This window comes from Leucoraja erinacea, chromosome 2, assembly GCF_028641065.1.
Source record: "Leucoraja erinacea ecotype New England chromosome 2, Leri_hhj_1, whole genome shotgun sequence".
Classification (NCBI taxonomy): domain Eukaryota; kingdom Metazoa; phylum Chordata; class Chondrichthyes; order Rajiformes; family Rajidae; genus Leucoraja; species Leucoraja erinaceus.
In genome coordinates this window covers 32,747,477-32,770,745 of record NC_073378.1, presented here as the reverse complement: position 1 = coordinate 32,770,745, position 23,269 = coordinate 32,747,477, and the positions used below count along the sequence as shown (strand labels likewise).

The 23,269-nt window shown below is 46.4% G+C and overlaps 1 protein-coding gene across 2 annotated transcripts in view; it reads right to left on the bottom strand.

Moving 5' to 3' along the window:
* Positions 1–23,269, bottom strand: part of cap2 (cyclase associated actin cytoskeleton regulatory protein 2) — a 138,838-nt gene that overhangs the window by 27,181 nt on the left and 88,388 nt on the right. For both annotated transcript variants that reach the window (XM_055654535.1, XM_055654542.1), the window contains 3 exons: positions 21,191–21,334; positions 20,346–20,431; positions 11,261–11,366 (listed from right to left, as the gene is read on the bottom strand). In XM_055654535.1, coding sequence (XP_055510510.1) covers positions 11,261–11,366; positions 20,346–20,431; positions 21,191–21,334 — 336 coding nt within the window. The remainder of the gene's footprint in view (positions 1–11,260; positions 11,367–20,345; positions 20,432–21,190; positions 21,335–23,269) is intronic.

The window sequence follows — 23,269 nt, the reverse complement described above, 5'->3', positions numbered from 1 at the left end:
CTGTATAAAGGTAAAATAATTTTAAAACGGTTGGAGAGGAACATTTGTAACTATGGGCGGCACCAAGATGTGGCGACACTTGTGTACTGCCTGGGTCATGAGTGCTGTATGATTTTACTGGGTTGTGTGTAAAATAAAGCATTTCACTGAACCTCAGTACATGTGACAATAATGTATCATTGAAGTATCATAATTTTGCACAATATGTAGGGAATGCAGGAATGTTGATCATGTACGAGCGACAACTGATGAATTTCTTCACGTCTCGTCAGCTGTTCCAACATGTGCAAAGAAGTTATTTCCATCTGACATTCATATCTTATTTTCTTTCCTCCCCCCCCAATCCGTCCCTCCCTTATTGGTGTGTAGGAAGGAACTGCAGATGCTGGTTTAAAACAAAGATAGACACAAAATGCTGGAGTAACTCAGCGGGACAGGCAGCATCCCTAGAGAGAAGGAATGGGTGACGCTTCGGGTCTGAAGAAGGGTCTCGACCCGAAACATCACCTATTCCTTCTCTCCAGAGATGCTGCCTGTCCCGCTGAGTTACTCCAGCATTTTGTGTCTGTCTTCCCGTGGTGCCGTTGGGAAGGCACATACACCGAGGAAACCCTTCAGTTTTCCTTCTCCTCATCCCATCACTGATGGGTGTTAAAGACTAGAACATGAGAAGAATAGACCGGGGTGGACAGGCTGCATCAGGATGTACCACAGCACGGTTTGGGAACAGCTCCATCCAACACCGCAAGAAATTGCAGAGAATTGTGGACGCAGCCCAGACCGTCACACAAACCAACCTCCCTTCCATTGACTCCATTTATACCTCACGCTGCCTCGGCAAGGCCAGCAGCAAAATCAAGGACGAGTCGCACCCTGGCCACTCCCTCTTCTCCCCTCTCCCATCAGGCAAAAGGTACAGAAGTGTGAAAACGCACACCTCCAGATTCAGGGACAGTTTCTTCCCAGCTGTTATCAGGCAACTGAATCATCCTACCACAACCTGAGAGCAGTCCTGAACTACTATCTACCTCATTGGTGATCCTCGGACTATCTTTGATAGTATTTTACTGGCACTAAATGTTATTCCCTTATCACGGATCTGTACACTGTAAATGGCTCGATTGTAATCATGTATTGTCTTTCCGCTGACTGGTTAGCACGCAACAAAAGCTTTTAACTGTACCTCGGTACACGTGACAATAAACTAAACTGAATTGAACTGATATGCAAAGAGTCTCTTGCCCAGAGTAGGGAAATCGAGAACCAGAGGATATAGGTTTATGGTGAAGGGGGAAAAGTTTAATAGGAACATGAGGGATAACTTTTTCACATTAAGGGCGGTGGATGTATGGAAGGAGTTGCCAGAGGAGGTAGTTGAGGCAGATTTGATAACAACAATTAAAAGACATTTAGACTAGTACTAGTAAATAGTCTAAACGCAGGACTGGGACTAGTTGAGCAGATGAGTTGAACAGGTACTTTGGATCTTTCTTCACTAAGGAGGACACAAACAATCTTCCTGATATAGTAGTGGCCAGAGGATCTGGGGTGACGGAGGAACTGAAGGAAATCCGCATTAGGCAGGAAATGGTATTGGGTAGACTGATGGGGCTGAAGGCTGATAAATCCCCAGGGCCTGATGGTCTGCATCCCAGGGTACTTAGGGAAATGGCTCTAGAAATTGTGGATGCATTGGTGATAATTTTCCAATGTTCTATAGACTCAGGATCAGTTCCTGTGGATTGGAGGGTAGCTAATGTTATCCCACTTTTTAAGAAAGGCAGGAGAGAGAAAACAGGGAATTATAGACCAGTTAGCCTGACATCAGTGGTGGGGAAGATGCTGGAGTCAATTATAAAAGATGAAATTGCCGCACATTTTGATAGCAGTAACAGGATCAGTCCGAGTCAGCATGGATTTACGCCACATCATAACTTAGCATCACAACATGATCTTCTAACATCATAAAGCACCTGAATTGGGTCAGAGTGTGGAAACAGGCCCTTCGGCCCAACTTGCCCACACCGACCAACATGCCCCTTCAACACATAGAAACATAGAAAATAGGTGCAGGAGTAGGCCATTCAGCCCTTCGACCCAGCACCACCATTCAATATGATCATGGCTGATCATCCACCATCAGTACTCTGTTCCTGCCATTCTCCCCATATCCTTTGATTCAGGGCTAAGAGAATAAAAGGATCAAAGGGCAGTGGAGGCCAATTCGTTTTAAGAGAGAGTTAGATTTATCTCTTAGGGCTAAGAGCTATATCTAACTCTCTCTTGAAAACATCCAGTGAATTGGCCTCCACTGCCTTCTGTGGCAGAGAATTCCACAGATTCACCACTGGGTGAAAGACGTTTTCTTAAAGTGGATCTAAAGATATCTAAGGGGATCAGGGGGTATGGAGGGAAGGCAGGTACGGGATACTGAGTTGGATGATCAGCCATGATCATATTGAATGGCGGTGCAGGCTCGAAGGGCTGAATGGCCTACTCCTGCACCTATTTTCTATGTTTCTTCACCTCAGTCCTAAATGACCAACCCCTTATTCTCAAACTGTGTGACCCCTGGTTCTGGACTCCCCCAACATCGGGAACATTGTTCCTGCATCTACCCTGTCCAATCCTTCAAGAATTTTACATGTTTCTATAAGAGCCCCTCTCATCCGTCTAGATTCCACGAATACAAGCCCATCCGACCCATTCTTTTGTCTGGTCCCACCTGCCTGCATTTGGCCCGTATCCTTCTAAACCCGTCCCATCCATGTATCTGTCCAAATATATATTTTTAATGTTGTGATAATACCCGCCTCAAACTACCTCCTCTGGCAACACGTTCCCTACACCCACCACCCTGATGCAGGAAGGAACTGCAGATGCTGGCTTACACCGAAGATTGACACAATATGCTGGAGTAACTCAGCGGGACAGGCAGCATCTCTGGATGGAAGGAATGGGTGACGTTTTGGGTCGAGACCTTTACCACCCTTTGTGTAAAAACAGTTACCCCACAGGTTCCTATTAAATATCCCCCCCCCCCCTCACCTTAAACCTATGTCCTCTGGTTTTTGATTTTGTGAATTTTGCACAAGTTCCATTTATAGCTGCACTTATTTGTAAACATCACAGGAACATCAAAGCACGTACAGATCTAAATTAAAAATAACGCATTTGATTTGATTGGGATACCACTTATCAATAAGCTGAGGCGTAGTGGGTTTACTGACACCCCAGAGTACTGGGTTACCGACCATCAGTCATAGGATCAGATATAGGCCATTCGGCCCATCAAGTCTACTCCACCATTCAAACCTGGCTGATCTATCGTTCCCTCGCAACCCCACTCTCCTGCCTTCTCCCCATAACCTCTGACACCCGTACTAATCAAGGATCATCTATCTCTGCCTTAAAATCTCCACTTTAAAAGCACCCAATGCCTTGGCCTCCACAGCCGTCTGTGGCAATGAACTCCACAGATTCACCACCCTCCGACTAAAGAAATTCCTCTTCATCTCCTTTCTAAAGGTACGTCCTTTTATTCTGAGGTTATGGTCTTTGGTTCTAGGCTCTCCCACTAGTGGAAACATCCTCTCCACATCCACTCTATCCAAGCCTTTCACTATTTGGTAATTTTCAATGAGGTCCCTCCTCATCATTCTAAACTCCAGCGAGTAGAAGCCCAGTGCCGTCAAACACTCATTATGTTAACCCACACATCCCCGGGGATGATCCACTCATCCAATCCTGTGGGGAATTTGTGTAGAATGGTCAAAGATCTGGCCATAAAATTATTTCTTGATCTAAAATGCCACAGAATTTGACACGAAATAGTGACACGGGCTGAACTTCAACATTACACGGCTGAACTTGAAGAACACGTCCCGACCCAAAACAAAAAAACATGGAAACTTAGAAAATAGGTGCAGAAGGAAACCATTTGGCCCTTCGAGCCAGCACCGCTATTCATTGTGATCATGGCTGATCAACCAGAATCAGTACCCCGTGCCTGTCTTCTCCCCATATCCCTTGATTCTGCCAGCCCCTAGAGCTCTATCTAATTCTCTTTTAAAAATTGACCTCCACTGCTCTCTGTGGCAGAGAATTCCACAGATTCACAACTCTCTGGGTGAAAACGTTTTTCTAATCTCAGTTTTAAATGACCTCCCCTTTATTCTTAGACTGTGACCCCTGGTTCTGGACTCCCCCAACACTGGGAACATTTTTCCTGCATCTAGCTTGTCCAGTCCTTATATAATTGTTTACATTTCTATAAGATCCTCCCTCATACTTCTAAATTCCAGTGAATACAAGCGCAGTCTCTCCAATCTTTCCTCATATGACAATCCCGCCATCCCAGGGATTAACCTCGTGAACCTACACTGCACTGCCTCAAAAGCAAGGATGTCCTTCCTCAAATTAGAAGACCAAAATTGCACACAATACTCTAGATATGATCTCACCAGGGCCCTGTACAACTGCAGAAGGACCTCTTTACTCCTAAACTCAAATCCTCGCGTTGTGAAGGCCAACATGCCATTAGCTTTCTTCACTGTCTGCTGTACCTGCATGTTTACTTTCAGTGACTGATGTACAAGGACACCCAGGTTTCGTTGCACTTCCTTTTTTCCGAATCTGTCACCATTGAGATAATAACCTGCCTCCTTGTTCTTGCCACCAAAGTAGATAACTTCACATTTATCTACATTATACTGCATCTGTCATGCTTCTGCCCACTCACTCAACCTGTCCAGGTCACCCTACAACCTCCTAGCATCCTCTTTGCAGTTCACACTGCCACCCAGCTTTGTGTCATCAGCAAATTTGCAAATCCCGCTACTTTGCTATGTTATACAACTTTTCTTTTAGTTTTATTCCATCCCTAACTTCCCTTGTCAGCCACGGTTGCCTCAACATCACCTATCCATGTTCTCTGCAGATGCTGCCTGACCCGCTGAGTTACTCCAGCGAACTTTCTCTTCTCTTGTAAACCGGCAGTTCCCTACTTTTACATTTCATACACTTGTTAGGTACAAACATTATCTGCTTGCGTTGCAAAACACATTGTGTACCTCCGATTAATAACACGAGATGAAATAGCCATACGGAATATGAAGGGAAGGTTTAACAAACATAAAACAACAAGCCGCATTAATAAAGGCGCAGAAATCTCTACTTTTAGTTTAGTTTCTCTGAGATACAGTGTGGAAACTGTCCTCTGGCCCACCATGTCCATGCCGACCAATGATCACCCGTACAATAGTTCACAAGTTATAGGAGTAGAATTAGGCCATTCGGCCTATAGTCTATTCCGCCATTGAGCAGTTTTCATTGAGAACTGATTGAGTAGTTCTTTCCTACTCACTAGCAACAATTTACAGAAGCCAATTAACCTAAAAACCTGCACGTCTACCGCTGCGCTACTCAATAGTAATTAGTATGAAGAATGGTCTCGACCCGAAAGCGTCACCTATTCCTTTTCTCCAGAGATTCTGCTTGACCCGTTGAGTTACTCCAGCATCTTTGGTGTAAACCAGCATCTGCATTTCCTTCCTAGAAGTACTAAGAAATGTTATGCATTTTCACAAATCAATTGTAGATAGGTATTTAGGTTGATATTAGTTGATATGGGCGGCACGGTGGCGTAACAATAGACTTGTTGCCTCACAGCGCCAGGGACCCGGGTTGGATCCCGACTACGAGTGCTGTCCATACGTTCTCCCCTTCACCTGTGTGGGTTTTGTCCGGGAGCTCCGGTTTCCTCCCACACTCCAAAGATGTACAGTTTTTAACGTTAATTGGTATAATTGTAAATTGTTCCTCGTGTATGTGTGTGTGTGTGTGTGTAGGATAGTGTTAGTGTGCGGGGATCGCTGGTCAGTGCGGACTCGGTTTCCGCGCTGTATCTCTGAACTCAACTTTTTTTTTTAAAGAATAAAAAACTTTTTTTTGTAATGTCTCCAATGTTCTGCAGCAGGCGCTCGAGCGGCTTTTGTGTCTTTATCTCGATTCCCGGTGCTTTTTGGAAAATTATAGTCTTTCAGAACAAGTGGAGACTTAGCCCAGTCCACAACACATTGACTGAGCAGGTGTGGGGCTGAGTTAGACATAGGTCCTTTGTTAAGTCGTTTCTTCGCTGAAAACAAAATCAAGTGAGCAGGCACTTACTGTCCCATTATGGGAACACCTGTTTTAATTGAGCACATCAGCCGGTGACATACGACCCTTGCAAGTTAACAGCTGAACAGCAGCCCACTGCTTTTTGAGGCCGTAAAATAAAAAGGACTTTCGAGAGCAAACAAAGAATTGCTCAGTAGGAATTATTTACCAGGGATGTATAAACTCTTCATCAGCATCTGCTGCCTGTCGTCAGGTGTCCAGGTATTCGTAACCGCATTAGCTTTTATACAATTAACAATGTCCAGCTTCACAAAGCAGCCTTCTGCTTAGCTGTCTCTTCCTCGTTACACTGCACTGTTCTACCCAAGTACACTTGCAAAGGGTAGGTTGTTTAGCAAAATCCATCATGAAATTTGGCTGCATTCAAATCAAAGCTGGAAGGTGGGATCAAAGAAGCAGACTGGACAATAAGGATGTTGTGTTTGTACATCACTGCTGTTTGCCTTCCCAAAAACGTCTTTCTTACTGCAGGTTCCCTGCGGGTTACGGGGGCGGCGTGGTGGTGCAGCGGTAGAGTTGCTGCCTCACAGCACCAGAGTCCCGGGTTCAATCCTGATCACGGATGCTGTCCGTACGGAGTTTGCACGTTCTCCCCGGGACCTGCGTGGGATTTCCCCGGGTGTGTGTTTGAGTTTAGTTTATTGTCACGTGTACCGAGGTACAGTGGCAAGCTTTTGTTGCGTGCTGACCAGTCAACGGAAAGACAATACATGATTACAATCGAGCCGTTCAGTGTACAGATACATGATAAAGGGAAGAACGTTTAGTGCAAGGTACTGCAAAGCTAGTATAGTCTAAGAGTCTCCAATGAAGTAGACAGTAGTTCAGTACTGCTCTCTAGTTATGGTAGGAGGCAGGTCACGCATGTTTGTGGGTTAATTGGCTTTGATAGATTGTAAATTGTCCCTAGTGTGTAGGATAGTGCTAGTGTACGGGGCAATTACTAGTCAGTGCGGACTCGGGTGGGCTGAATGGCCTGTTTCCGCGCTGTATCTCTGAACTAAGCTCAAAATAAAGCATACATGGAACTGTGCGGCACAGAAATTGAACCTTTTCTGGAAGAAAAAGCACTTGTCTTTCTCAATATTCTGTTACAGAACTCTCGACGCGAAACTTCACCCATTCCTTCTCTCCAGAGATGCTGCCTGTCCCGTTGAGTTACTCCAGCACCTTGTGTCTATCTCCAATATTCTGTTAATTGGATTTATACATTTTGTAACATTAATAAAGCAAGTTTAGGTGACATGAGGCAACACTTCAGTTCGAAAATGTTCCATTTGTTATATAATATTACAGAACGGAAAATGGCCAGCATTTTTATTTTTGTGCTTGGTTTGATCGCATCATCAAAATGCAGTGAATTAACACCTTGAAGAAAGCTTATTTTTAGTTTAGTTTAGAGATACAGCGTGGAAACAGGCCCTTCAGCCCACCGAGTCCGTGCCGACCAGCGATCCCTGCACATTAACACTCCCCTACACACACTGGAGACAGTTTTACATTTATACCAAGCCAACTAACCTGCAAACCCATACGTCTTTGGAGGGTGGGAGGAAAGCAAAGATCTCGGAGGAACCCCAAGCAAGGTCACGGGGAAAACGTACAAACTCTGTACAGACAAGCACCTATAGTCAGGATCAAACCCAGGTCTCCGGCGCTGTAAGGCAGCAACTCTACCGCTGCACCACCATGCTGCCCATTAAAAAAAATGTAATTTGGAGCATCTTGATCGGAAGAGGAGTTTGTTTCTCCCCCCCCCCCATATGATTTGTTCTGTTGAACAAGTTGCTGTAAAGTTTGCATCAGTGAACAGGAAGGACAGACACAGGCTTGCTCATTTATCTATTTCTATTGTTATCAGAATTACATCAACTGTTTGCTTTACTAAGACCATTCAGGAAATGATAAAACCCTTCAGCATTAGCCTCGGGGCTGAGCCTGCATAACACCACTTACATTGTCTGCTGCTCATTTAGTTTTAGATTTAAGGGCCTGTCCCACTTGGGCGTCATTTGCACGACATCATTTACGTGTCACGACGCACGTGTCGTGATGCGTGCATGGTGTGCGATGACATCGGCAGTGACACGCGGCCACGTGCACATCCCAGGATTTTGTGATGTACAAAAGCTTTGCACGCCATCTGCGTGACCCGCAAAGGACAGCCAAGTGGGACAGGCCCTTTAAGGACCTGTCCCACCAGCATGCGATTGCATGTGTCTAGCCCGACCACACGTGGTGGCTTGTGGCGTACGGCCTCGTGGGGCCGGTCCCACTTCCAACCGCGGAGCTGTGTGGATTTGTGCGGGGCTGGTACCGACATCATACTCACCAATCAGCTGGGCAGGTGGCGGGCCAACTGAATTTGGACATCGCATGGCGTCGGGCGATTACGTCATCACGCAACGGCACGCCGGGCGGTGGCGTCAACGCGCAACGCTAGGCGTACAACGTCAAAACGCTGCGTACAACGTCGAGACGCTGCGTACGCCCGTCGAGGCACTGCGTACGGCCTCAATGCGACTGTGAGCCGACAGGCCGTTGCCGCGCAGAATTTTTGGACCGTGTCAGTTTTTCGGAGCTCCGCGCGATGTTGGGACCAGCCCCGCACAACTACATACGGCTCCGGCGATCGAAGTGGGACCGACCCCGCGAGGCCGTACGGCTCAAGGACTACCGGAATGAAGGAGGTGACCGCTTGTATTTGTGGACTCAGTGGATTGTTCTGTATATTCTGTAATAGCCGGGGTGATTGTGTTTATGTACGGAGATAGTCTTGCTGAGCTGTATGCAGAAAATATATTTCACAGTACCTGGTACACGCGGCAATAATAAACCATTGCTCTTTTAAACCATTAATATGCCTCACGCTGCCCCGGCAAGGCCAACAGCACAATCAAGAACGAGTCCCACCCCGGCCACTCCCTCTTCTCCCCTCTCCCATCAGGGTAAAAGTATAGCAGTGTGAAAACGCACACCTCCAGATTCAGGGACAGTTTCTTCCCAGGTATTGCCAGGCAACTGAATCATTCTACCACAACCAAAGAGCAGTCAATAGACAGTAGGCCGTTCGGCCCTTCAAGCCAGCACCGCCATTCAATGTGATCATGGTTGAGTCCTGAACTACTGTCTATCTCTTTGGTGACCCTCAGACTATATTTGATCGGACCTTGCACTAAATGTTATTTCCTTATCATGTATCTATACACTGTGAATGGCTCGATTATAATCATGTATTGTCATTCTGCTGACTGGTTAGCACGCAGTTTTTCATTGTACCTCGGTACACGTGAGAACAAACAACTGAATTAAGAATGATGCAGCACCGCCAATCCAACATAACATTCTCCTTCAAGAATTTTACATCATACAGAAACTCCAACGACAAAGTTCTGAAAGTTACAATATTTCATAAACCTTTCGCTCTGTAAGTGACTAAACTTTACAGACTTTCGAGATACAGCGTGGAATCAGGCCCTTCGGCCCATCTGGTCCACACTGGCCAGCGATCAACATTAACCTAGGAACCTGCACGTCTTTGGAGTGTGGGCGGAAACCTCGATCACCCGAGGAAAACCCACACAGGTCACGGGGAACGTACAAACTCCGTACAGACAACACTTGTGGTCAGGATCGAACCTGGGTTTCTGGTGCTGCAAGACAGCAAGCTGTACCGCTGCGCCACCGTTGCGTTACCAATTCATTGGAAAAATGAAAAAATTCGGTCATGGGAGGACGTGCAAACTTTGTCAGACAGCGCCTGTGGTCGGGACAAACCTTTTTTTTGTTCTGGTGCAATGCAAGCACATGAAGCAACTCTACCGCTGCGCCACCCAGCCACAACATGTTGCGTGCTATCCAGTCAGCAGCAAGGCAATACGCGATTACAATCGACCCATTTAAAGTCTATAGATGAAATGGTGCTGTCGGAGTAGAGATTTAAGAGAGTGGAGCGATTGTAATGTGAGCTTGTAGATCTGCTTCTGTGGTGAGCACGCAAATAGTTGCCTGCATTGGACGCCATCTTGGAAAGACTACTTAAATTAAACTAAACTAACCTTCTTGTTTTACACTGCATAATTGAGGCTTGACAACACCAGCAACTGAGGCTGGTTTGAAAGAGACTGGCAGACCAGATAGGGAATACTGTACAAAACAATTCTTTAGAGTTTACTTTAGTGCTGCAGCATGGAAATATGCCCTTCGGCCCAACGAGTCCACGCCGACCAGCAATCACTGTCCTACTCTCTAGGGACGATTTACAATGTAATCAAAGCCAATTAACTGACAAACCTGTACGTCTTCGGAGTGTGGGAGGAAACCAGAGCACCCGGAGAAAACCCACGCAGACACAGGGAAAACGTACAAGCTCCATACAGACAGCACCCGTATTCAGGATCGAACCCGGGGCACTGTTGTTGTGGGTCAGCAGCTCGACCAGCTGCGCCACCATGCTGCTGACATGTAATTGAAACTCACCACTGTACACGTTCTCAGAGAAACTCAGCGGGTGAGGCAGCATCTATGGAGCGAAGGAATAGGTGACGTTTCGGGTCGAGACCCTTCCTTCACTCCATAGATGCTGCCTCACCTGCTGAGTTTCTCCAGCATTTTTGTCTACCTTCGATTTTTCCAGCATCTGCAGCTCTTTCTTAAACTGTACACGTTCTCCATGCTCTTCTGCTAAAGTTTAATAAACGCATGTTGGGGTATGTCAGGGAAGAATCTATGCCCAGGTATCTGAGTTCCAAAGGTCAGCAGTCATTACAAATCCCCTCCAGCAATAACCAACCAATGTTGCTTCATTTTGATGCCATTGGCAATATCGTGAGTAACATTTAATGCAAGATAAAGTCCGATCAAAGATAGTCCAAGGGTCTCTGAGGTAGATTAGTAGCTCAGGGCTGCTCACTAGTTGTCGGTGGGGTGATTCGGTTACCTGGTAACAGCTGATAATAGATAACTACTACAAAATGGAAGAGACAGGTTTACAGAGAGTATGGGGTAAGCGGGAGAAGGTTTTAGGCCCTGCCTCGGACACGAACACCAATAATGACATGGATCTACTGAAGATACTTACAGACTTATTCCACGAGAGTCCAGTGGTGTGGTACTCCTTGATGTAGGCCTGCAGCTCTGTCCAGATTCTGAGGAAGGATTTGACCCATTCTACATGTCTTCTGTCACTGCAATTGAATAAGATCGAAGCGAGCAAGTGTGATTAATTTTTTAACAATTTAGGTAAAGCTATTTTAAACAATGAGACAACAGAATGAATGAATGAATGAATGAATGTTTGAATGATGAATACGTTTATTGCCCAAGTATATTCACATACAAGGAATTTGCTTTGGTGCTCCGCTCGCAAGTAACAACACGACATACAGTAACAATTAAGAATAAAACATAAAACATTAAGAAGAAAACATTATAGTTTAAACATGTGAATGAAATATAATACCAGAGCAAAAGGAGGCTGCAGACTTTTAGTTATTGAGTAGAGCTACTGCTCGTGGAAAAAAGCTATTTTTATGTCTGGCTGTGATGGCTTTGACAGTCCGGAGTCGCCTTCCAGAGGGAAGTGATTCCCTAGACAATAGACAATAGGTGCAGGAGTAGGCCATTCGGCCCTTCGAGTCAATGAGATTGACTAAAGAGCAGTAGAATCATAGAATCATACAGCAGAGGAACAAGCCCTTCAGCCCAACTTTCCCGTGCCGATCAAGATGCCCCGTCTATCCCAAGATGGCACCCAAGCTAGGCGACGCTTTGTGTGGTCGTCACAGAAATGGATCTGAAAATCACGCATTACAATCGCTCCTCTCTTAAATCTCATCACCGACAGCAACATTTCTGAACATTATTCACGTTATTCGTAACATTCGGCCCATCGTCTACTCTGCCATTCAATCATATCTGGTCTATCTCTCCGTCCTAATTCCATCTCTCCCTCCCAACCCTAGAGCTTCTTTCCAGCTTAACAACATCATTCCTACAGCAGGTTGGGAAGACTAAATGCAATAGCCTAAATAAATGTTTAGGCAATAAAATGACAATAAACTAAACTATGCTCAACCTGGCTGCATTTGGCCCATGTCCCTCTAAATGAGGCACAAAGTGCTGTAGTAACTTAGCAGGTCAGGCAGCATCTCTGGAGAACGTGGATAGGTGATGTTTCGGGTCAGGACCCTTCTTCAGTCCTCACCTCCCCAGAGATGCTGCCTGACTCACCTGGTTAGTTTAGTTTAGAGATGCAGCGGGGAAACAGGCCCTTCAGCCTACCGAGTGCGACGACCAGCGATCCTCGCACTTTAACACTATCCTACTCACACAAGGGACAATTTACATTTATAGCTACAATAGCCAATTAGCCAATTAACCTACAAACCTGCACATCTTTGGAGTGCGGGAGAAAACTGAAGATCTCCGAGAAAACCCACGCCGGTCACGGTAAGAACCTACAAACTCCGTACAGACAGCACCCGTAATCGAGATTGAAGCTGGGTCTCCGGCGCTGCATTCGCTGAAAGGCAGCAATTCTACCGCTGCACCACTTTGCCGCCCCAACTCCAGTTACACCAACACTTTGTGTTATTTTATTCCTGTGTAGGCTGTGGTGCAACGGATTATTCAGGATACACTGAAGGCATCCAGAACCATCTCAAGAATAATACAACCAGTGGTGTGCCGAAATGTAGCTTTATATCAACCTCGTGATTTTCTAATATAACAGAATGCATTGGGTGATGGGGTCTGACAGCTTAGAACACAAAAACATCCTTCCACTATAACCAAATATTAATAGTCTGAAATGTCTGAAGAAGGGTCCCGGCCCAAAACACCACCAATCCTTTTTCTCCAGAGATGCTGCCCGACCTGCTACACTGTAAGTTACTCCAGCACTTTATGTCTATCTTTAATAGCAGTAAACCTGTTACGCTGCTGCGAGTAAGAATTTCTGAAGTCTGAAGATGTTTCTCGACCCGAATCATCATCCATTCCTTCTCTCAAGAGATGCTGACTATCCTGCTGAGTTACTCCAGCATCTTGTTTCTAACATGTTGCGTTGGGAGACCAGGCAATCTGGTGGGAGCTATGGGTGAGTGGTTGTATATTGCATTTGGGGAACGTGTTGCGTTGGGGAGACCCGGCCTCTCGTGTGACAGGGACCCAACGGGTCCCACTTGGTCTAGTAACAATTAAAAATCTGGACCTGGCCACACTGTTACTGCCCCAAATAGGATTGCTGTCATTCCCTGCAGCTCTGCACAAAAGAGAATCATTCATCTCACTCCAAGGATGGGAAACCATGAACCCTTACATGCCACATACATTCGAAGAGGGGGAATGCACCCTGCCTCAGTAGTGAGCTATATGGCATCGTACTGAACAGAGTGGTGCATATAGTGTTTAGAGTCACCTTTGATCTCCAGCCTATAAACAAAGCCACATACTCGCACACAGACACACACCCCACACACACACACACGCACCACACATACACGCACCCCACACTAACATACACAAACACCCCACATACACACACACCCCCCACACACACAACACCACATACACACACACACCCCCCACATACACACACACACGCACCCCAGACACACACACGCACCACACATACACGCACCCCACACAACAAACATACACACACACACCCCCCACACACACACCCCACACACACACACACCCCACATACACACACACACGCACCACAGACACACACACGCACCACACATACACGCACCCCACACTAACATACACAAGCACCCCACATACACACCCCACACACACACAACACCCCACACACACACACGTACATACACACACACGTACACACACACACACACACGCACACACACACACACACACACACATACACACACACACACACACACACACACACACACACACACACACACACACACACACACACACACACACACACACACACACACACACACCCCCCACACAAACCCACACACACACACACCCACACACACACACACACACACACACACACACACCCACACACACACACACACCCCACACACACACACACACACACACCCACACACACACACACACCACCCACACACACACACACACACACACACACACACACACACACACACACACACACACACACACATACACACACACACAAACAAACACACACACACATATATATGCACAAACGGTACTGACCTATCGTCTACCCCATTGGAGATGCTTAGACCATCTTTAATCAGTCTTAGTTTTAGTTTTAGTGTATAGTTTTAGAGATACAGCGCGGAAACAGGCCCTTCGGCCTACCGGGTCTGCGCCGACCAACAATCCCCGCACATTAACACTATCCTACACTAGGGACAATTTGTACATTTACCAATCAAATTAAGCGACAAACTTGTACATCTTTGGAGAACGTACAAACTCCGTACAGACAGCATCCGTGATCGGGATCGAACCCTGGTCTCCGGCACGGCATTCGCTGTACGGCAGCAACTCTACCACTGCGCCACTGTGACCGCCCAAGTCTTTACGGAACTTTGTCTTGCACTAAACGTTATTCCCTTTATCATAGAAACATAGAGAGTAGGTGCAGGAGTAGGCCATTCCGCCCTTCAAGCCTGCACCGCCATTCAATATGATCATGGCTGATCATCCAACTCAGTATCCTATACCTGCTTTCTCTCCATACCCCCTGATCCCTTTAGCCACAAGGGCCACATCTAACTCCCTTTTAAATATAGCCAATGAGTTAGCCTCAACTACTTTCTGTGGCAGAGAATTCCAGAGATTCACCACTCTCTGTGTAAAAAATGTTTTTCTCATCTCAGTCCTAAAAGATTTCCCCTTTATCCTTAAATTGTGACCCCTTGTTCTGGACTTCCCCAACATCGGGAATAATCTTCCTGCATCTAGCCTGTCCAACCCCTTAAGAATTTTGTGCGTTTCTATAAGATCCCCCCTCAATCTTGCAAATTCTAGCGAGTACAAGCCGAATCTATCCAGTCTCTCTTCATATGAAAGTCCTGACATCCCAGGAATCAGTCTGGTTCCTGTATCTGTTCACTGTGGACGGCTGCATTGTAATCGTGATTACTCTTTTAGCTGACTGGATGGCACGCAACTAAAATCTTTTCATTGTACCTCGGTATGCGTGACAATAAACCATAAACTAAACACACACACGCACAAGATACACAACACAGTGAAATGTCAATGATGGAAATTGCTCCGGAATTTTAATCGTTAAAAGTTAGGACAGCACGGTGGCGCAGTTACGGCCTTACAGCGCCAGAGACCCAGGTTCGATCCCGACTACAGGAGCTGTCTGTAGGCAGTTTATACTTTCACCCCGTGACCGCGTGGGTTTTCCCCGGATGCTCCGGTTTCCTCTCATACTCCAAAGGAGTACAGGATTTTATAGGTCAATTGGTATCGGTAAGGATTGTAAATTGTCCCTTGTGTGTGGGATAGTGCTAAGTGTGCGGGGATCGCTGGTCAGCATGGACTTGGTGGGCCGAAGGGCCTGTTTCCGCGCTGCATCTCTAAATTAAACCAAACTAAATCTTTCATTCATTTGTTCTATATCTTTCTCTGTATCACCGTCTATAGCTCTCAATAGAAAATAGGTGCAGGAGTAGGCCATTCGGCCCTTTGAGCCAGCATCGCCCTTCAATGTGATCATGGCTGATCATCCCCAATTACAATATGATGACGGCGAGGTCAACATTTGTAACAAGATGGACACGAAAGAAGAAGCAGAGTACCCCGTTCCTGCCTTCTCCCCATATCCCCTGACTCCGCTATCTTTAAGAGCCCTATCTAGCTGTCTCTTGAAAGTATCCAGAGAACTGGCCTCCACCGCCCTCTGAGGCAGAGAATTCCTCTCTCACAACTCTCGTTTCCCTTTCCCCTGACTCTCAGTCTGAAGGGTCTCGACCCAAAACGTCACCTATTCCTTTTCTCTAGAGATGTTACCTGACCAGGAGTTACTCCAGCATTTTCATGATGATAAAAGATAGGAGCAAAATTAGGCCATTCGGCTCATCAAGCCTACTCCGCCATTCAATCATGGCTGATCTATCTCTCCCTCCTAACCCCATTCCCCTGCATTCACCCCACCCATACAAATCCAGAATCTATCCATTTCTGCTTTAAATATATCCACTGGCTTTGCCTCCATTGTCTTCTGCGGCAAATAATTCCACAGAATCACCACCGTTATTGTGTGTATTTCTTCGGTTTAAACCAGCATCTGCAGTTCGTTGAGTAAGAAGGAACTGCAGATGCTGCTTTAAATCGAAGGTGGACACAAAGTGCTGGAGTGACTCAGACGGCAGACGTCACCCATTCCTTCTCTCCAGAGATGCTGCCTGTCCCGCTGAGTCACTCCAGCATTTTGAGTCTATTTGCAGTTCCTTCCTCCATTAAACTAAACTAAAGTTCTCCTTCATTAGTGAAAGGAAATGGAGACATTATCTGGCTCTCTGTCACTGGTTGCCTAATGCACCTGTTGGGCAGCCTGTCGGGGGATGACTAATGCACCAGAAGGACTTGTTCAGAAAGGGTTCAGACAGCCGATTTCTTAAGCGCATGTCATATGGTGGACTATCCAGAACTGCACACAGCAATTCCTTTGTCTTAAATACAAATGAAACAAGTAATCCACACCCTCAGATGCATGCATAAAACATTCAACACAAAAGGGCATTTGTATCCAAGATCTCGGGCCTAAAAAGAATGCAAGCAGAATTAGGATTCCCTTGGCTAACTTAGCAGTTGTGGAATCTGACTTTCATGAACAGTACTGTATTGGGAATTGTACAAAATACTTGCACAATGTTCTCTTGTCTTGTTTTGTTTAAGGGCGGGCGCGGTGGCACAGCGGTAGAGTTGCTGCCTCGAAGCGCCAGAGACCCGGGTTCGATCCTGACTACGGGTGCTGTCTGTACGGAGTTCGTACGTTCTCCCCGTGAGCTGCATGGGTTTTCTCCGGGATCTCCGGTTTCCTCCCACACTCCAAAGACGTACAGGTTTGCAGGTTAATTGGCTTGGTGTATGTGTAAAATTGTCCCTAGTGTGTGTAGGAAAGTGTTAGTGTGCGGAGATTGCTGGTCGGTGCAGGCTTGGTGGGCCGAAGGGCCTGTTTCCGTGCTCTATCTCTAAACTAAACGATCTAAACTATGACCAGCCTTGGTTGCACTAAGTACTTTGGGCAACTGAGTTACTCTAACCTGCGTGGGTTTTCTCCTGGATCTACGGTTTGCTCCCACACTCCAAAGACGTACAGGTTTGCAGGTTAATTGGCTTGGTGTCTGTGTAAAATTGTCCCTAGTTTGTGTAGGAAAGTGTTAGTGTGCGGGGATCGCTGGGCAGCATGGACTTGGTGGGCTGAAGGGCCTGGTTCTGCGCTGTATCTCTAAACTAAACTAAGGTGTCAGGAAAATAACAAAATCTAACCATCTCATTTAATTTATTTTTCTCTATAAAGAAACAAAATGTCCACAAAAACAATATATGTCTATTAAAAGTTTTTCATATTGTCTGAAGATGGGTCTCGACCTGTAACGTCACCTATCCATGTTCTCCAGAGATGCTGCCTGACCCACAGAGTTACTCTGAGTTACTCTGTGTGCTCTTGTAATCAAAGATTTCTGTTAATGCATCCTGGGGGAGGGGATCTCATTGGAACTTACCGAATAGACTGACATCTACTACAAACCCACCAACCCGTCAGAGGTTACGGGGAGAAGGCAGGAGAATGGGTTGGGCCTAGAATTCCAAGGAAGTTTTCCTGATTTCAGTCCAAACAGGAATTTCTGTGGCCAGAGGATGGTGAGTCTGTGGACTTCCTTGCCACAGAGGGCTGTGGAGGCCAAGACGATGGATATTTTTTTAAGGCGGAGATTGGCAGATTCTTGATTAGTACGGGTGTCAAGGGTTACGGGGAGAAGGCAGGAGCATGGGGTTAGGAGGGAGAGATAGACCAGCCATGATTAAATGGCGGAGCAGACTTGATGGGCCGAATGGCCTAATTCTGCTCCTATCACTTATGACCTGCTGACTCCCACATTTTCTAGACTACAAGTCTTCCCACCCCGCTTCTTATAAAGATACTCTCAATTCCTCCGTCTCCACCGCATCTGCTCCCAAGATGACATCCAAGATGTCCTCATTCTTTAGTGAAGGTGGTTTTCCCCCCCACTTCAGTTATAGATGGAACCCTCACATGTGCCTCCTCAGTATCCCAGAGCTGCTCTTGCTCCCCCCCCCCCCCCCCCCCCCCCGACGCAACAAACAGCGTTCCCCTGGTCCTCACCGTTCACCCCACCGGCCTCCACGCCCAACATTTCTGTCACCTCCAACGAGATCCCACCACCAGTCACATCTTCCCAACTCCACCCCATTCCACCGTCCACAGGGACCGCTCCCTCAGCAGCTTGATTCCCCCCCCCCCCCCTTCCACCCCCACCCCCTCCCCCAGGTACTTAACCCTGCAACCGCAGGAGATGCAACACCTGTCCATGTACCTCCTCCCTCCCCTCCATCCAGGGACACCTGCAGTCCTTCCAGGTGAGACAGAGACTCAGGTGCATCTCATCCAACCTCATCCACTGTGGGCCCCTGTACATCGTAGAGACCAAACTTAGACTCGGCAACAGTTTCGCTGAACACTTGCGATCGTTCTGACAAGGCCTACTGGATTCCCCTTGCCACTCACTCACTGACCTTTCTGTCCTGGGCCTCCTCCACTGTCAGAGTGAGGCCACATGTCAACATAGAAACATAGAAAATAGGTGCAGGAGTAGGCCATTCGGCCCTTCAAGCCTGCACCGCCATTCAATATGATCATGGCTGATCATCCAACTCAGTATCCTGTACCTGCCTTCTCTCCATACCCCCTGATCCCTTTAGCCACAAGGGCCATATCTAACTCCCTCTTAAATATAGCCAATGAACTGGCCTCAACTACCTTCTGTGGCAGAGAATTCCAGAGATTCACCACTGTGTGAAAAATGTTTTTCTCATCTCGGTCCTAAAAGATTTCCCCCTTATCCTTAAACTGTGACCCCTTCTTCTGGACTTCCCCAACATCGGGAACAATCTTCCTGCACCTAGCCTGTCCAACCCCTGTCAACTGGAAGAACAGCACCTCATATTTCGCTTGGGTAGCTCACAACCCAGCAGTAGGTATGAACATTGAATACTAATGTTAAGTAACTTCTATGAACCTCTCCCTCCCCTTCCCCCCCTCTCCACTGAAGGTCAGCTAACTAGTTCTCTCTGGGGGTCACAAGCCTATCAGGGAACCTCACTGCCAGAACATTGTAGCTGACCACAATTTGTCTTGTGTGTTTTTTTGTTTTTTTAATTGCTTCCAGTTTATCTCCCCACTCTCCCAACTACAGTTAGTTTGAAGAAGGGTCCCGACCCGAAACGTCACATCCATTTTCGCCTGAGATGCTGCCATTCCCGCTGAGTTACTCCAGCATTTTTGTGTCTATCTTCAGTTTAAACCAGCATCTGCAGTTCCTTCTTCCACCTATTACCCACCAGGCTTTAAACAGGTCTGAAGAAGGGTCCCAACTTTCATGAGAGGAATAGATCGGGTTGATGAACAGTCTTTTACCCATAGTAGGGGAATCGAGGAGCAGAGGACATATCCTGCACTCATACAGGTCACCTGAGGTCAAGATTGGACTCAAGTCTCTGGCGCTGGGAGGCAGCAGCTCTATCAGCTGGGCCACTGTGCAGTCCTTATATATTGCCTCGACACTACACTTATTAATGGACCAAAATAAGGTTGTCTTACAGACTTGCAGGTCGGGAGTAAATGGGATGTGAGCCACCGTGCCCCTGGTCTTGTCTGCTTCCCCACCTCACATCCCATCCTGCAAACCTGTACGTCTTTGGAGTGTGGGAGGAAACCGAAGATCTCGGAGAGAACCCACACAGGTCACGGGGAGAACGTACAAACTCCGTACAGACAGCACCCGTAGTCGGTATCGAACCCGGGTCTCTGGTGCTATGGGGCAGTGACTCTACCGCTGCGCCACCCGATTCTAAATCTTGCAGAAACATGCAAACAGCAGATTTGAAACAAGAGCACCATGTGTACAGGAGAACAAGAAAGGCAAACTTACGATTCCTTGAACTCCTTTAACACTCTGTTAGTATAGAAGGTGGCAGCATCGTTCATCTCCTTGACAAAGGGTCCAGGCTTCGGGGTCTGAGTTCACAATGAAGCAACGAAGCATCGGAAGAAGATGGATGCAAAGAAAAGAGAGTTGGAAAGAGGAAAAGACGTTAGATTCAACAGAAAACTATTTGTCAATATCACCCAGATACATAAAAACACATAAAGGGCGGCACGGTGTCGCAGCGGTAGAGTTGCTGCCTCACAGCGCCAGAGCCCCGGGTTCCATCCTGACTACAAGGTACTGTCTGTACAGAGTTTGTACAAGTCAAGTCAAGTCAAGTTTATTCGTCACATACACATACGAGATGTGCAGTGAAATGAAAAGTGGCAATGCTCGCGGACTTTGTGCAAAAAGACAGACAAACAAACAACCAAACAAACTACAAACAGGTGAAACAGGTGAGTTGATCATGGGGAACAAGGATATGGCGGACCAATTGAATAACTACTTTGGTTCCATCTTCACTAAGGAAGACATTAATAATTTGCCGGAGCTGCAGCAGGGGCAGCAGAGAGAATGTGGAATTTTGTAAAAACATTAATATCTCTGTCAATTTTCATCGACGGGAAAAATCCTCGGCACACATGCGGCGGAGGGGGGCTCTAAGCGAGGTGGCCAAAAATTATGGCCGTAGGTGACGGCATACTCTCGGAAATCGCAGCACAGAAAGCCAAAACCGGTCAAGAACAGACTTTTAGTAATATAGATAGATAGGATCTCTTTTATATGTTTCTATAAGATCCACATGGCATATTTGGTGTTAATGGATGGTTTGTGCGTCTACTTACCACAGCGACCCAGCCCAGAGCTGCGACACTCTCACTCACAGCCGACAGGTGGTTGAACAGCTTGCTACCACGGTTCTTCTCCCGAAAGTCCTGAATCGCCTGCATTTTATCAGACATGGGTTTGAGGAGTACACCCATCTCATTCTAGGGGAGAGAGAATGAGACAAAACGTTACTTGGGGAAAATAATAAACCGTCAGACACTGAACTTACTGAATAGTGAAAGGCCTGGATAGAGTGAATGTGGAGAGGATGTTTCCACTCGTGGGAGAGTCTAGGACAAGAGGCCATAGCCTCAGAATAAAAAGACGTACCATTGAAAAGGGGATGACGACAAATTTCTTTAGTCAGAGGGTGGTGAATCTGTGGAATTCATTGCCACAGATGACAGGCCGTCAATGGATATTTTTAAGGGGGAGATTGACAGATTCTTGATTAGTGCGGTTGTCAGGGGTTATGGGGAGAAGGCAGGAGATTGGGGTTGAGAGGGAAAGATAGATCAGCCATGATTGAATGGCAGAATAGACTTGAAAGGCTGAATTATCTAATTCTGCTCCTAGAACTCATGAACCTGAAGTAACACCTAGAGTTCCACAGCTATCTGTGTCTTCAACAAATCCTCAACAAATCCTATTCAATCTGAAGGGACATGACCCAAAACGTCACGTGTCCATATTCTCCAGAGATGTTGCCTGAACAGCTGAGTTACTCCAGCACATTGTCTTCTTTTGTGCAAACCAAACATCTGCAGTTCCTTGTTTCTACATTTTCCTATTCAATGCAATTTATTTCCCAATTACATGTTAACCTTATCAAAGCTTACATTTTAGCACTTTTGGTGGATCTCTTTATATTAATCATTAAATGTTGAACTGACACACTGCTGCCATTACCCATTACCATTTGCTGATTCATTTCAATTCTTGGTGAAACAAATACACCCGGGTTCGATACCGACTACGGGTGCTGTCTGTACGGAGTTTGTACGTTCTCCCCGTGACCTGCGTGGGTTTTCTCCGATAACTTCGGTTTCCTCACAAAGACATACAGGTTTGTAGCATCATTGGCTTGGTAAATGTAAAAATTGTCCCTCATGAAAGTTAATGTGCGGGGATTGCTGGTCAGCGCAGACCTGGTTCGTCGAAGTGCCTGTTTCCGCGCTGTATCTCTAAACTAAACTATCTAAACTGCCTTGGTTGCACTAAGTACTTTGGGCATTTTTACACGGGTATTGGGATTATTAAATTTTTTTTTTTTTTGTTATACATTACCTATGAATATTGTGTTTACAGGCCTGTGGTGCTGCTGGAAGTAAGAATTTCATTGTTCCGTTGTTGGTACATATGACAATTAAACACTCTTGATTTAAGCTGCAAATTGGATTAAGCAAACTAATTGAGCTCACATTCACTTGCGGGTGCATTGTGGGACTTGAACCGAAAGGCAGGCTTAAAGTAACCTGAAGCCGTAGAAAAGGTACAGAGTATGGAAACAGGTTCTTCGGCCCATTGGGTCCATGCCAGCCCCTTATCACCCTCTCAGCACCCACCCAGATTCTACCATCAACCAACCCAAACTCATGAGACCTGGAGGTTAGTATATTAAAATTGTAAATTGTCCCTTGTGTGTTGGATAGTGCTAGTGTGCGGGTAGTCGCTGGTCGACCCGGCATGTCACCCATTCCTTCTCTCCAGAAATGCTGCCTGTCCCGCTGAGTTACTCCATCTTTTCGTGTCTATCTTCGGTGGGAAGAAGGGCCTGTTTCCGCGCTGTATCTCCAAACTAAACTAAGTCTCGATCCATTTTAAAATCCTGGCCAAGAGCGCAACCTCGATTCATTGAAATGCATTGGATGGTGGGTTGTCATGGTGGCCAGACAAAAACAAAACTCACGTGGCCCCCAGCCATTTCACATAAATTAACGAACATAACCTCGCCACTTCAGAATCTGGAAATCTCCCAGTCACAGCTGACAAAACCTTCTGCTCAAAACATCTTCTGGTGCACAGGCAACACTTCAAGGTTAGAAATAAAGCTAATTCTGCTTCTCCCCTGTCTGTTTTTGGGTCCACGTGCCTCT